The sequence below is a fragment of the Quercus robur genome, chromosome 2, assembly GCF_932294415.1.
Source record: "Quercus robur chromosome 2, dhQueRobu3.1, whole genome shotgun sequence".
Taxonomy (NCBI): Eukaryota; Viridiplantae; Streptophyta; class Magnoliopsida; order Fagales; family Fagaceae; genus Quercus; species Quercus robur.
The window spans coordinates 69135978-69148933 of NC_065535.1; the positions used below are offsets into that span (position 1 = coordinate 69135978).

Genomic DNA, 12956 nt, shown 5'->3' on the forward strand with positions numbered 1-12956 from the left:
TTTAGGAAGATTACTATCCTGTCGGCACTAGAGTTTGTTTTAGTTTTACATTTATGCGTGTGATTTATTTCCTAAATAAACCAATTGAGCTTGAACTTTAGTAGGGTAGCGAAATTGTCACCACCTGAGTTGTGATAGTGGTAGTGGAGCTAGTGGTTTCTTTTTTATATTTCATTTTATTTATTTTTATGACTAGGAGCTTAATCAATAAATTATAACATATGGCTCAATACTATTAGTTTGGAGGACCACTAGACATTGCTGATGTGGTCCTTCGTAAGGACCAAATAATTTCTCACCCTATCACATACATGCTCAACGAAGATGAAATCCCAAGAACTACTTCTTATAGTGTAAAAATTGTAACGGTTCTTTACAACTTAACAAATTTTTGTATTTTTAGGAAAAACTTACAATTACAATTTAGTCCTTATGTTTTGACCCTATCACATACTCTCATAAACATGTCATATACTACATTTTGAGATCCTAAGATTTGGGTTTAAATTAAATCATTAAGTAGATTTTGGATGGAATTCTAATGATTTAATTTTGGTCCAAACAGGAGGGTCAAATATAGTAATTCATTTTTTGGAATAAATTCTGAGAACACCAAACCATTACGGATAAATTTATTAAATTATAATATCTCCAATAAAAATATGAATTTGAATAATATAGCACTATATTCTTTTTTTTTTTTTTTTTTTTTTTTGAGAAACACACTATATTCATATTTAGATTCATAAAACATTAAATATTGATCTTAAAATGGACTCTCATCAAGGATATGAGTTCTAAGAAAATAATGAATTAAAAATTTATTTAAAAAAAAAAAAACTCTATAATGATAAATATACACTTCATCTAGTTAATTTTATAATATGTTTTTTAGTTTTATCCTCTTTTTTTATTTGAAAATAGAAAAATATGTTAAATAACATATAATTTTAGAAATAAAATTGTATACTGTTGGGAAATATCATTTTTTTCCCTACTTATTACCAAAGAAAAGAGACATGCGGACTGTGGGTTTTTTTTTTTTTTTTTTTCCTTAATGTTATATCAATTTAAAATCTGTCCTTAATTTTTTTTTATTTTTTATCATAAAGTAGAAAGGTGCATTATATCACTTATAATTAATAAAAAAAAAATGTTATCTAAAAAAAGAAAAACCAAACGTTTAATGTCCCAATGAACAACCGAACTATATATAGACCTTCAATTTACAAGCCTCTCTCTCAACTATATTTATGAGTTATTATGACTCATAGATATTAAAAATATTATTTCATCTATTTTCCTATTGTGAGTTCATGTCTTTTGGTCTTTCTTTGCTATGCATTAATAGCATCCATATATTTGATAAATAAAACGAGTTTTGGGCTTGAATCCCTTCTCTTTCAAATCTAAGTTGATTGAGTCAATTCTTATTTTGTTTGGAGTTACCAAAATCAACCCCAACAAAAGTTTTTTCAATTTTCCTTTAAATTAATTAAGTGACTACTTCATGTAAATCAATGTGCTGAGATTCGCAACTAGGAGATTGTTCTCTTTATCCATTGAAAATGAGAATTTAAAGCAGTCCCTACAAATCACAGTTCTCACAATCAAGAATAAGAGTTTTGAAAAAATAGTGATTTGTATCTTATTGATATTTAGTTTTGTAATAAATTTTAAATTTTATCCATAATTTTTTTATTTGAAGATATTTGAAAAATATATTAAATAAAATATGATTTCTGGAAAAAAAAAATTAAAAGAATTTTTAGACATTCAAGAATTATCTTCTTTTTTTTTTTTTCTCCAATATCAAAGAAGAGAGGTTTGGCAGCCCTATAATAGAGGGAGAAAATAGCAATAAATACTTCTCACCTGCTTAACTTCGTACAATTTTAATTTTATCCTTAATTTTTTTTTTCTTTCTAAAAGTAGGAAAAGTGCATTATATCACTTATAATTAATGGAAAAAAATGTTATCCGAAAAAAAAAAATCATTTGTTATGTGCCCCAGGCAGGATTAAACTACAGACCAATATAAATAATACTGAACTCCACCACTTATTTATTGGGGGCAAATGCTGATGATGCTTTTGTAGAACCATTTTTAATTAGCCTTTTCTTTAGCAAATGTGTAGCTCCTTAAGGGCATATTCGTTTCAAACTCCCTGGGAAAATAACAAGTCAAGAAAAAAAAAAAGATTTGAAAGGAATGAAAAGATATGGGAGCACCAGCAGAAGGTGGCAATTGAGAGGACATCCCACACTCAATTCTTTAACATATATAAGATGAAAGAAAGAAAATAAATTAATAAATAAGTAAAACACACATCATATATATATTGTTCTCTTATTTAGAACCAGCAACATAAGCATATAGCTGCTATATTAATTAAGGAAAATGCTAGTGGGTTTAAGTATTAGTAGTAGTCAGTGCAAGCAAGCTTGGAACAATGCCTTCATCGTGGCAGCAGAGGAAAGTGGTGTATTTCTCCATGTTGTGGTGACACTCAGGACACTTCATGTTTTCTGGTATTTTTCCAGCATAGTGAGAGAACTCAAAGCGGCAACAAGGGTTAGAATTAGCACGAAGTGAAGCAACATAGTTTTGAAAAGCAATGTCAAAGCCCTGCAGTGCCACCTTTTCTTTCCATTGTTCATACTCAAACAAGGCAGGCCAGAGAATGTTTCCATGCTCATTAACCAACACACTAGACCCTCTGCTAAGCACAGCCCAGGTACCCTCTCTGTCAAAGCTAAGCACCCTCTTGACTTGTTGCATCAAAAGGTCGTGTTCCTCATCCTTGCCTAGCTGAATCTTTGAGAACAGCATGCTCTCAAGCCTGGTCCAAAAGAACCATATTGTGGCTGGGTCCTGCCAGCAGGTGCTGAGTTTTTCCTGTACAATGTTCGCTATCACTCGCTTCACTTGCTGCCTTTTTGTGGCTTTTCCTACATACACCATCTCTAAGGGTATGCGTGCAGCCGCTGCAACTGCTTTTGCTTCCTTTGTAAATTTCCGAATCCACTCCATGTCATCGCCTCCATACAAGAAAATATACCTTCCTTCTTTAATCTGTTAAATCAAAAAGAGGGGAATGTGAATTACTTTGATAAATCCTTATTATCCAAAAAATTTAAACTATTAGAAAATAGTTAATTTAATTATTTCATCATTATTCTAGCATTTTGTTTTCCTTAAAGAGTGTGTTTGCACGCAAACACACACACATATAATTACCCAGCTCAATATGGTTGCATCAATGCCATCCACCAGAAGCTCAAGCCTCCAAGCCTCTTCTCTCCAAAGAGCTTCTTCTCTTAAGGTAGTGAAAGGGAAAGCATGGCTTCCCCAAATCCACATCATGTGAATTGCATTGGGCGACACCACCCTCCCTTGATGGTCTAGGACTACAAGGATTGGCTTGCTCCTGAAGTGCCACTCCTCCTTGATGAACTTGATTGATGCCTTCGATATTATGGAAGGGTGGTACACTGAGTACCATGTCATTGGAGCTAGCAATTCCTCAAAATGCTTTTGTCTGGTGTCTGTTAACTGGTCCACAATGGGGATCCATACAATCTCAAATGGACTCTGAAGCCTCATTACGTGGTCCCTAGACTCGTTATAACTCTGTTCAAGAATCGACAGCTCATCTTGGGTGATATCTAGACTTGAAATGAGCAATAACACATTCTTCCTCCTAAGAACATCAAGATTAACCTGGTTTTACCAAAATAAAACAATTACATATAGATAATAATATAACTAATTATACTATCAATACTTAAAAATTAAGACCAAGAATATATATGCAATATTTTGATAGTAGAAATTGTAATGTCAGTAATTGTGCAACAGTAATGATAATGATATGGGTTAGAAGAGCCAACCCTTTTCTTGGTGGTACCATCAACAAGTGCGAGCACATCATCCCTAGGGCAAATCAGGGCCTTAAGAACTCTCATGTTGTCAATGTGGATCATTTTGAAGAGTTCGACAAGCATTTTATAAGATTCAATATCCTTCTTCTCCTCTACAATGAATAGGAGAATTTCAGTGTATATGGGTGGTATCTTATGTAACGGAAATATGTCAAGTCCATGTATATACAAAAGAGCGTTGTACTAATAGTAATCAATTGTATAAGATAGTTTTAAATATTAATTTTTATATATGGCGTGGTCTATAATGATGCATAAAACTGGCTTACCAATGTATCGAACGCATTCTTCCATCTTCTTCTTAAGATGTTCAAGTATGGTTTTGAGCTTGTGAGTCAGGGTGGATATCTCCCATGCTTCTGAGGTGGATAACGCAAACCTGCAATCAATATCCATTTTGCAGAGTTAATGCTAAATTCCTTACAAACATTTTAGTACTTACACCACTTATAAAACAATTTAGATCTCTTTTTTATTAGTGTGTAAATCAATTACTATGTACAAAAAATTTCAAGAAATGCTTAATAACCTTTTATAGGCCATACTGTATCTAAATTTAAGGATTTGCATGAGAATTGTAAATTGGGATGGAGAGGAAAAAAACATACTCGTAACCCATGCTAGTGAAGCTAGAAATCTGAGATGCACAGGCCACAATACTCCTGATAGTCCAATACACAGCAGTTGGAATATGGGTCATGGCTGAGGCTAATGCTGGTACGTCCGTTGTGATATAAATGGGTGGTAGATCTCGAAACTCAATGACACACCAAGTCACTTCTAATATGGTCCTGATTAAATTATTAAGTGCATCGAACCTGGGTTTCAGTGGGACTGCGTGCTCAATGATGCCAGGCACTTGTTTCAGGATTGCCATTGCCTTGGCAAGTTGGTTTGTCGAGTAAATCTGTGCAAGAAGCCAGAATTCTCCATAGTTCAATCCAAATGCCGCTAGGGCCAACACCAACTTAGCGTCCCATCCATAGTGTGATACCATGTTAAATATTGCCACTGTGGTTTGGTGTGCATCTGTGCCACCCAAAGCCTTGTATTGAAGCTGAAAATTCAATCATATACCATTACAAACTGTTTAAGGTAGATATACAATTGTTTTAGTAGACTTATTTGTTTTCAAAAACTTTAGAAAAAAAAAACTTCTAATTTCTATTATTATGTTGATGTAAATATAGATGGGGCAAGATTTTGTAATCGTGATTTGTTATTACCTCGCAAGCAATTCGATCAATGGTATATGACAAAGCATCTAGCATGGCAAGAAAATTGGTATGGTCGGTCTTGTCATCAAAGCCTGGATCAGGGTATGTGCGGGCACCCTGTACAACAACACTAGCAATATTTAGAAAATGAAAACAAAAAAGATACAACTGGATGCTTTCAATTCAAATAAATTACATCTATATATATAAACTTATAAATGAAAGTGATAATATTATAAAAATATGATTCATATAATTTAAATAATATAATAAATGAATATTTGAATAATCTTTTTATATATTGGTGACACGTTAACCCATAAAGCTTATTTGACGTTGTAAAATTTGTAGTATTATACCGTTGCAAAAAGGGCGTCTGGTGTGAGTGTTGCGCGACTAAGAATTTCTTCAACTAGACGAAGAAGAGGTTTGACATCAACGTCTCGTCCATCTGGAGTATGGGATCCCAGAATATGACTGACCAGCACATTGTCATCAGACATTGTAGGCATGCTTCGGTCACCTTTGATCAGTTGGTGCATAGCATTAGGTGCCAGCTTGCTGAGCAGGCTGGAAGGCTGCAAAGAACCCAGTGGGTTTGGTTGGTGCCATGTGACACCGATGTTGGCTCGTGGGGTGGGTTGTTGCCAAGCCCCAAGATTGGTTTGTGGGTTGGGTTGCTGCCAAGCACCAAGGTTGGTTTGTGGGTCTGGTTGCTGATAAGGAACAAGGCTGGTTTGTTGGTTGGATGGCTGAAATGAAACTTGTTTGGCTTGTGGGTTTGGTTGCTGCGCTGCACCGTAATTGTTTTGCGGGTTGGTTTGCTGCACTGCACCATAATTGGTTTGTGGGTTGGATTGCTGGTATGTACCGGCTGGGTTGCTGGTTTGCTGCACAGAACCCAAGTTGGAGGTTGGCTGCAAAGGACCCAATTGTTGGCCTGGCTGTAACAATGGAGTAGCCTGTAATAGCACATTGCTAGCTTGGCTTGGTTGCTGGGAAGGAGTGGTGACATTTGGGTTCTGCAGAGGACCAGTTACTGACTTGGTATCCATGTTGCAGAAAAACAACAAAGCGAAAGAAGGTTGGAAACTCTTTGATAAGGGTAAAGGGAGAGAAGATGCGTGTGTGTTGGCATCAATTTTGGCTGGCCTTTATATAACCATGAGAAAAGGAATAAAGCCTAGCTAGCTGCATCAACTTCCTTGCTTCGATTGCGGTTAAAACAAATCGTTATGTGGAAGCTTTAGCTTTTGTGGTCCCAAGTTGTCTCTCCTTTCTTTTATCGTGATCTTGAATTAGCAACATTACTGATGTACGAATCAAATCTGGATCCAGACCATTTTACCATGGGTCTAACACTATTTTACCCTTGATTATTGCTTAGTATATTAGCATATGTATGTTAATTTATAGTTAAAAAAAAAAAAAAAAAAAAAAAAAAAAAAAAAAAAAAAAAAAAAAACAAATGTTTTTGGAACGTGCAAACATATATTAGATGGCAAAATCTGAAACAACTCATGAAAATGACATTAGCAAGTTATGAGTTAAGGGTTAATGAGTTCGTATCATATTCGGGATTAACATAATTGCCTGTTTAATAAGCATGTTGTGTTCATATTCAACTCGTTGAACCCATTTAACTTATTTAACTAAATGTCACTTTACCAATACACCCTTTAAAACCGTAGGTATATAAATTCATTTTCTTTCCTAGTTACACTCTCCCAAGCCCATGAGTCTATGGCCGCCTCTCACTCTCAGACCTCAATCTAGCTTAACTCCCCTTATTTTCTTAGTTACTATCACCCATTTTTCCCTACAGTGCCAAGCCTCCATCACCCTCATCCATCACTTTTCTCTATCACTTGATACCCTAGTTGTCATCCTTTACTTTTATTTTTATTTGTTTTCCTTAAATTGATTGCTGAGATCTGACATTAGCTATTCTTGTTTATATTGTTTGACATTTTGTGATTGATTATTTGTGATATTGAGATATGGTTTAGTTTTGAATAATTATTTGTGATGAAATTACTCTACTAGTTTTAAATTTTATATTAAAAAATTTATATGTTTGGTTTTTAATATTTTAGATCAATTAAATTATTATTATTTTTTTAAATTTGATAAATGGATCGACATAATTAGCCCATTTAAATAAACAGATCAAGTTAGGATTGAAGAATACTAACCCGTTTAATAAACATGTCGGATTAATGTCAACTCATATATATATATATATATATATATATATACATATAAGTAGAGGGTCTATTTGGATTGAGCTTATTTTTGCTGAAACTGAAAACACTGTAGCAAAATAATTTTTAAATGTGTGAATAGTACCGTGAGATCCATTTTTAATGAAAAAGTTGCTGAAAAGTGATATTTGTGGGTCCATGAATAGTACACAGGTGCACTATTCAGGGTTAAAAAGTCAACATTTGCGGCTACTGTTCATGAACAGCAGCTGCATTACTCCTAAAACGCGTGAAAAAAAAAAAACAAACAAACAAACGCGAAACGTAAACGTTGAATCCAAACGGCATCAAAAACCTCATGTGGGAAAGTATGAGATTCTACCAAGTGGTGCATTCTTCATTTGGTCTTCCACCTCAACAAAAATTACATTTATATCAATTTAATTATATATAATATTAGTTCATTGAATGTGTCCCTAGATTAAATGTACATATTAATTATTGATAAGCGTGCACTAATTTTATATGAAAATTATTGAATACTCTAGGAGTACCATAAATGTGTACTCCCCCCCCCCCCCTCTCTCACATGAATTGTAGGTCTCATTAAAAATTTAATTAATGGAATTTACAGTTATATGAGAGGGGGAAATATGCATTTATGGTACTCCGAGAGTACTCAATAATTACCTGATTAATTATATATATATATATATATATATAGTTTATTTGATTACTTTTTTTATATAAGAAAGCAAAAATATAGTGTGGGAGACCATGAGAATTTATCACATGGCACTTTGCTACATTAATTTATTATTTAGCCTTCCATCTCACATTTTTTGCACTCTTCTCCAAAACAATTCAAAAAATAATATATATATATATATATATATATATATATATATATAAACTTAAAAAAATTGATCTTTTCTTTCAAACTATCTTTGAAAACAAATGTTTTCAACATACTTCATAATAGGGGTGTGCGAAAAGCCGACCAACTAACTAGACCGACCGAAATTTTAGAGTTTCTATCGATTTTCTGTTATTCCATTTCGGTTTCGGTTTGAGAGTTAAAAAAATTTCGGTTTTTTGTTCAGTGGCGGTGTTTGATTTTTTCACCCAAAACCAACCAAACCAAACCGATATAAATATATATTTATGTAACACTAAATCACATTGGAGTTTGTAGCTTAGTGGTATGATGTGGCTTTAATGACTAAGTGTTATCTTGTTTGAGCCTTCGCATAAACGTTTTTGAGTTTTTTAATTTTTTGAAACCATTAAAATTTAAAACCCTAGCATCTTATATTTATAAGTTCTGAGCCTCCTACCCTTTTCTTTCTAGTCGCCCCTCCACCATTTTTTTCCTCTCTCGCCATTTTTTCTCTCTCTCATCCTAGCATTTTATTCCTTTCTCTTCTTCTTAGCGCTAGTCCCCTCCCCGATGCTGCTATTATGATTTGATTTTGCTATTGGTATGTTTTCTTCTTTGTTTCTTCTTTATTTTGTTTCTCTCTTTCCAAAACCACCCATCTTCTTCTCTTTTACCTGTTGTTTTTTTTTTCTCCCCTTCCAAACATCGAAATCCGACCAAATGAAACTGAAACCGAATGTAATCCGTCGGTTCGGTTCATTCCTTAGATGTCGGTTTCGATGCCAAATATGTTGAAACTGATATTATTGGTTCGGTGCAAAAACTGAATTCAACACCAACCGACCCGAACCGATTACACCCCTACTTCACAATACGATCTCAAGTTGAGAACTGGATTTTTTTTTTTAATAATAATATTTTCAATATTTCTAAATATACATGAACAATAAAATATGCATATTTCATGGAAATATACTTTAAATATCATAATGAATTTTATTAGAATGATATTTCACTTAACTTACCATTATCATAATCTGCTAACAGAAACATAATATCATAAAAATTCTATGATATTTCCATAAGCCAACTAAACATTAATATGATATTGTAAATAACTTATGCTAACTCTAATGTGTTAAAGAAACAAAACTGTGATCAAACAAGCAAATAACTTATTACACCACACAGTAAACATCAATATATGGAATAGATGAAAATGCTTTTATCATTATTTAAAATACAATATTCCAACATTGTTCTTCTGTACTTTGATGTCTTTAAGTGAAAAAATGTAATGGATATGTGCGTGCAATTTTAAACTTTCCCTTTTCAACTATGAATTTGTTACTTCAACTAATTTCTATGACTATTATGCTATAGTCTAAATTCTTTGCCCTCTTGAGATTAAAATAAAATAAAATACAATAAAATAAAATTTTCTTCATCCCCTTAATTTCTTGACTTTAATTTAATAAAAACTTTTTATGTTATCACAACGTTACTTTTTGTTATTATTTTAAAATATTTTGAACATTTTATATAATCTGTTCACATGGCATTTTAAAGCATTATTTGCACGTTGCACGGATACTTCACTAGTAATCATAAATTAACATGACCCAAGTCCAATATACAAACACAAATGGTCACGTCTACGTATATATTTTGTTTATGGAATAGAATGTTTTAAAATGCTAAGTATTCTAAAAAAAATGTTTTAATCAATTAATAGTCAAATTGTTGAACATTCCTGGGTCAAGATAAGAAACGGGTTTGGACCTTGGGATTTGTTGAATGTGGGTCGATTTTTGACCCATTTTCCTTGGTTTTATAATTTAAAAGCATGACATGCATCATAGTTTATGGAAAATTTTGTGATAACACTAAACCATTAGTGATAAATTTTTAAAATTACCAGTCTCTACACACAAGTATTGTGCATGCTTTGAGGCTCTTTCATTTTTTTTTTTTTCCAAAGTACAATACTTTCAAATTAACATAATTGAACTTAATTTGAGTTTGATATATTTTTCAACCACAAATATACCTAAGGATGCGATGAGATGAAGACAACCAATTTAGTGACTACCAAAATTTAATTAACAATAAGAATCAATTTAATGACAAACTTCTTTTCCAGCAGTGTTGAAGACTTGGCTACATGGATATTTGTTTTTTAGAGCTTCATAGGGACTAAGAAATTGTAACAAAGAGAGAAGATTTTAACACTAAAAAGTAAAAATCAACAAATGCCCGCTAATAATCAGAGAGAGACAACCCAATTTTGAAAATTTTCCACATCAAGATAGAGAAACACAGCAAAATCAATGCTTTACACGGTTCAATTTCATATTCAATTTGCTAGTAAAACCGGTTAAGGAACACATCAAAATCCTAAATTAGATACCTAAACATCGATAATTTAATTTTCTCACCTGCATTACTTAGATTCTGTAACAAATTAGCACCAGGTAATTCACCGAAAACTTGCCTCTTTTTCTGTCTTCAAATAAGCAAAGAATTTTAGTTTTGAATTTTGATTGATATATAGTTGTGAGGACCAAAGGAACATACAACAAATTGAGCCTTAGTTGGACTCTAATTAGGCCCAACTAAAGATCCAAATGAGCTATGTAAGCCCACATAAACCAAGGGAAAAGATCATCTGAAGAATTAGCTAGTTCGAAGAAAGAGCTAGGAGATGGATGAGCTGAGGAAGCTACAAAGTTCATGGGCCACGCTGAACGTATTAGTTCGAGGAAGGTAACAGTAATTGACTTAGATAAGTCTTGGAGGAAACTTCCTACTGAAGATAGCATCACCTCCACATTAACTACACCGCACCAACTAAGCATGCCATATTAATGACAAAATGACACCTGAATAGTGTCATCATAGCCTGTTACCTACTCAACACAGCCTCAAAAGGAGGAGGGGAGAAGGATGGGACAAGTATCCAGAATAAGAATCACCAACCATCTTGATGGAGGACCAAGATTGAAGCATTGAGACTATAAAAAGGAAGAGACTCCCCCCCCCCCCCCCCCCAATACAAGGAGCTGATCCAAAAATTGGGAGAAAGAGAGAGAATATAGTGAGTATTGAGTGACAATTCAACCTTGTATTTTCCTAAGTGTAAAAACTCCTCAGTAATTTTGAGGAAGAAGTAATAAAGCAGAAACTTGTTTTATCACCTGAATTTGTCCTATAGTGTTGTTTATTATTAGTTCTTTGTGAAAATCATTATTTTAACCTCAACTGTTGGTCTAGAAACTCACTTCCATAAATTAATTATTGTGGATATTAATCCAGCCTAAGTACTTTTTGGGCCCATCGGATTTTAGCCCATACAATTGGCATCGTCGTGGGGAAGACTACTTTGTGCTCAGTAGTTCTTAGAAAGAGCTGACAAAATGGCTAGTAGGGATGTAATTAGAACTGTGGCTTGTGACGAGGGGGAAGATTCTCTTGGATAAAGGCCTAAGGAGCATTGGGTGAATTTAGGACCCCGAGGAGGAGCAAGGACCCAAATGCAGTCCATCAGAAGTAGTAGGGGGTCTCTTGTACATTTTGTATAGAGGAGTCAGGAGCGTCTAGCTTCTTTGCGGCCAAATCCAAGAGACAGAGAGATTGTTGAGTTGAGAGAGCAAGTTCATCTCTTACAAAGGCAAGTGTGTGAGGATGTTAATCTAAGGAATCGTATGAGCCCTTCCTCCAGTTCTAGCTCAAGCTCCAAAGAAGAGCAAAGCCATCAGAGAAGAAGATCCAAAAGGGAGAAAACTATTTTTAAACCTATGGTGTTTATAGGGGGAGTTATTGCTTTTTATAGGGGGAGTTGCTTCTATTTTCTATAAAGCTTATTTTTTTATGGTTCCTTAATTCACTATTTTCTCTTAACCTCTATTGTGTATGTTTTTCTATCTACCTTCTAATTGGGTTGTCTTTGTCAATACGTGACAAAAAGGGGAGAAATAGATGAAATTTGGGAATCATGTTTAAAAGGTTTTTAACTGTTATTATTTAAGAGGAGATGAAATTGTTTTTGAAAGGGGGAGAAAATAAAAAGTTTTTGATGTATCTAACTTAGGGGGAGAGTTAGTTTAAATATTTGCTACATACTTGCTTTGGGCTTATATTGTGATTCATATTGTTATTTGTCTTTATTTCCACACATGTGTTGATGTACTTTTTTGAGTGTTTCTGGAAAGACAGGTACATTTCAATCAAGATCTTCTGCCTCATCTTGCAACTTTTGAGTTAGAAGTATTAGATTGAGATTTGTGATGTATTTGGGCATTTTATTGTAATAGGGTTGTTCTTGTATTTGAGCATTTCATTTTGTATGTAAGTTATTTCACGGATTGACAAAGGGGGAGATTGTTAGGTTCTAAAAGTTTAGAACAATTGGCAAACCGTGAGCACAAACTTTTCTAGTTATAGATCTTAGATTCTATAGATGTGATTAGAAAATGCTCAATGTGCTACAAGTTAGAATACAAGAACAAGGAAGCTATAGGTTTAGGAATTTGAAAACATACCAGGTTCAACTAAGGGAGAAGAAGGCTCGACCGATCGAGATGTGAATCTACAAAATTTAATTGAAGCCCAACAGCCCATTAAGCCCATCAAGTAATTAAGGTTTCATATCTAATTCACATAGTATTTAAAGGAAACCCTAAGGCACATTTTGTAGAGACTTTGGAGTTT

General features: G+C 33.6%; 1 protein-coding gene across 1 annotated transcript; it reads right to left on the reverse strand.

Annotated features, from left to right (window-relative positions):
- Positions 1 to 2242: 2242 nt before the first annotated feature.
- On the reverse strand, positions 2243 to 6286 carry LOC126714738 (protein SIEVE ELEMENT OCCLUSION B-like). The gene is made up of 7 exons (XM_050415020.1): positions 5522 to 6286; positions 5172 to 5279; positions 4554 to 5002; positions 4215 to 4324; positions 3895 to 4037; positions 3242 to 3724; positions 2243 to 3076 (listed from the first exon to the last, which is right to left on the reverse strand). Exons 1-7 carry the CDS (start codon positions 6215 to 6217, stop codon positions 2414 to 2416), a joined length of 2652 nt encoding a protein of 883 aa, XP_050270977.1. The 5' UTR covers positions 6218 to 6286; the 3' UTR covers positions 2243 to 2413.
- Positions 6287 to 12956: the final 6670 nt, after the last annotated feature.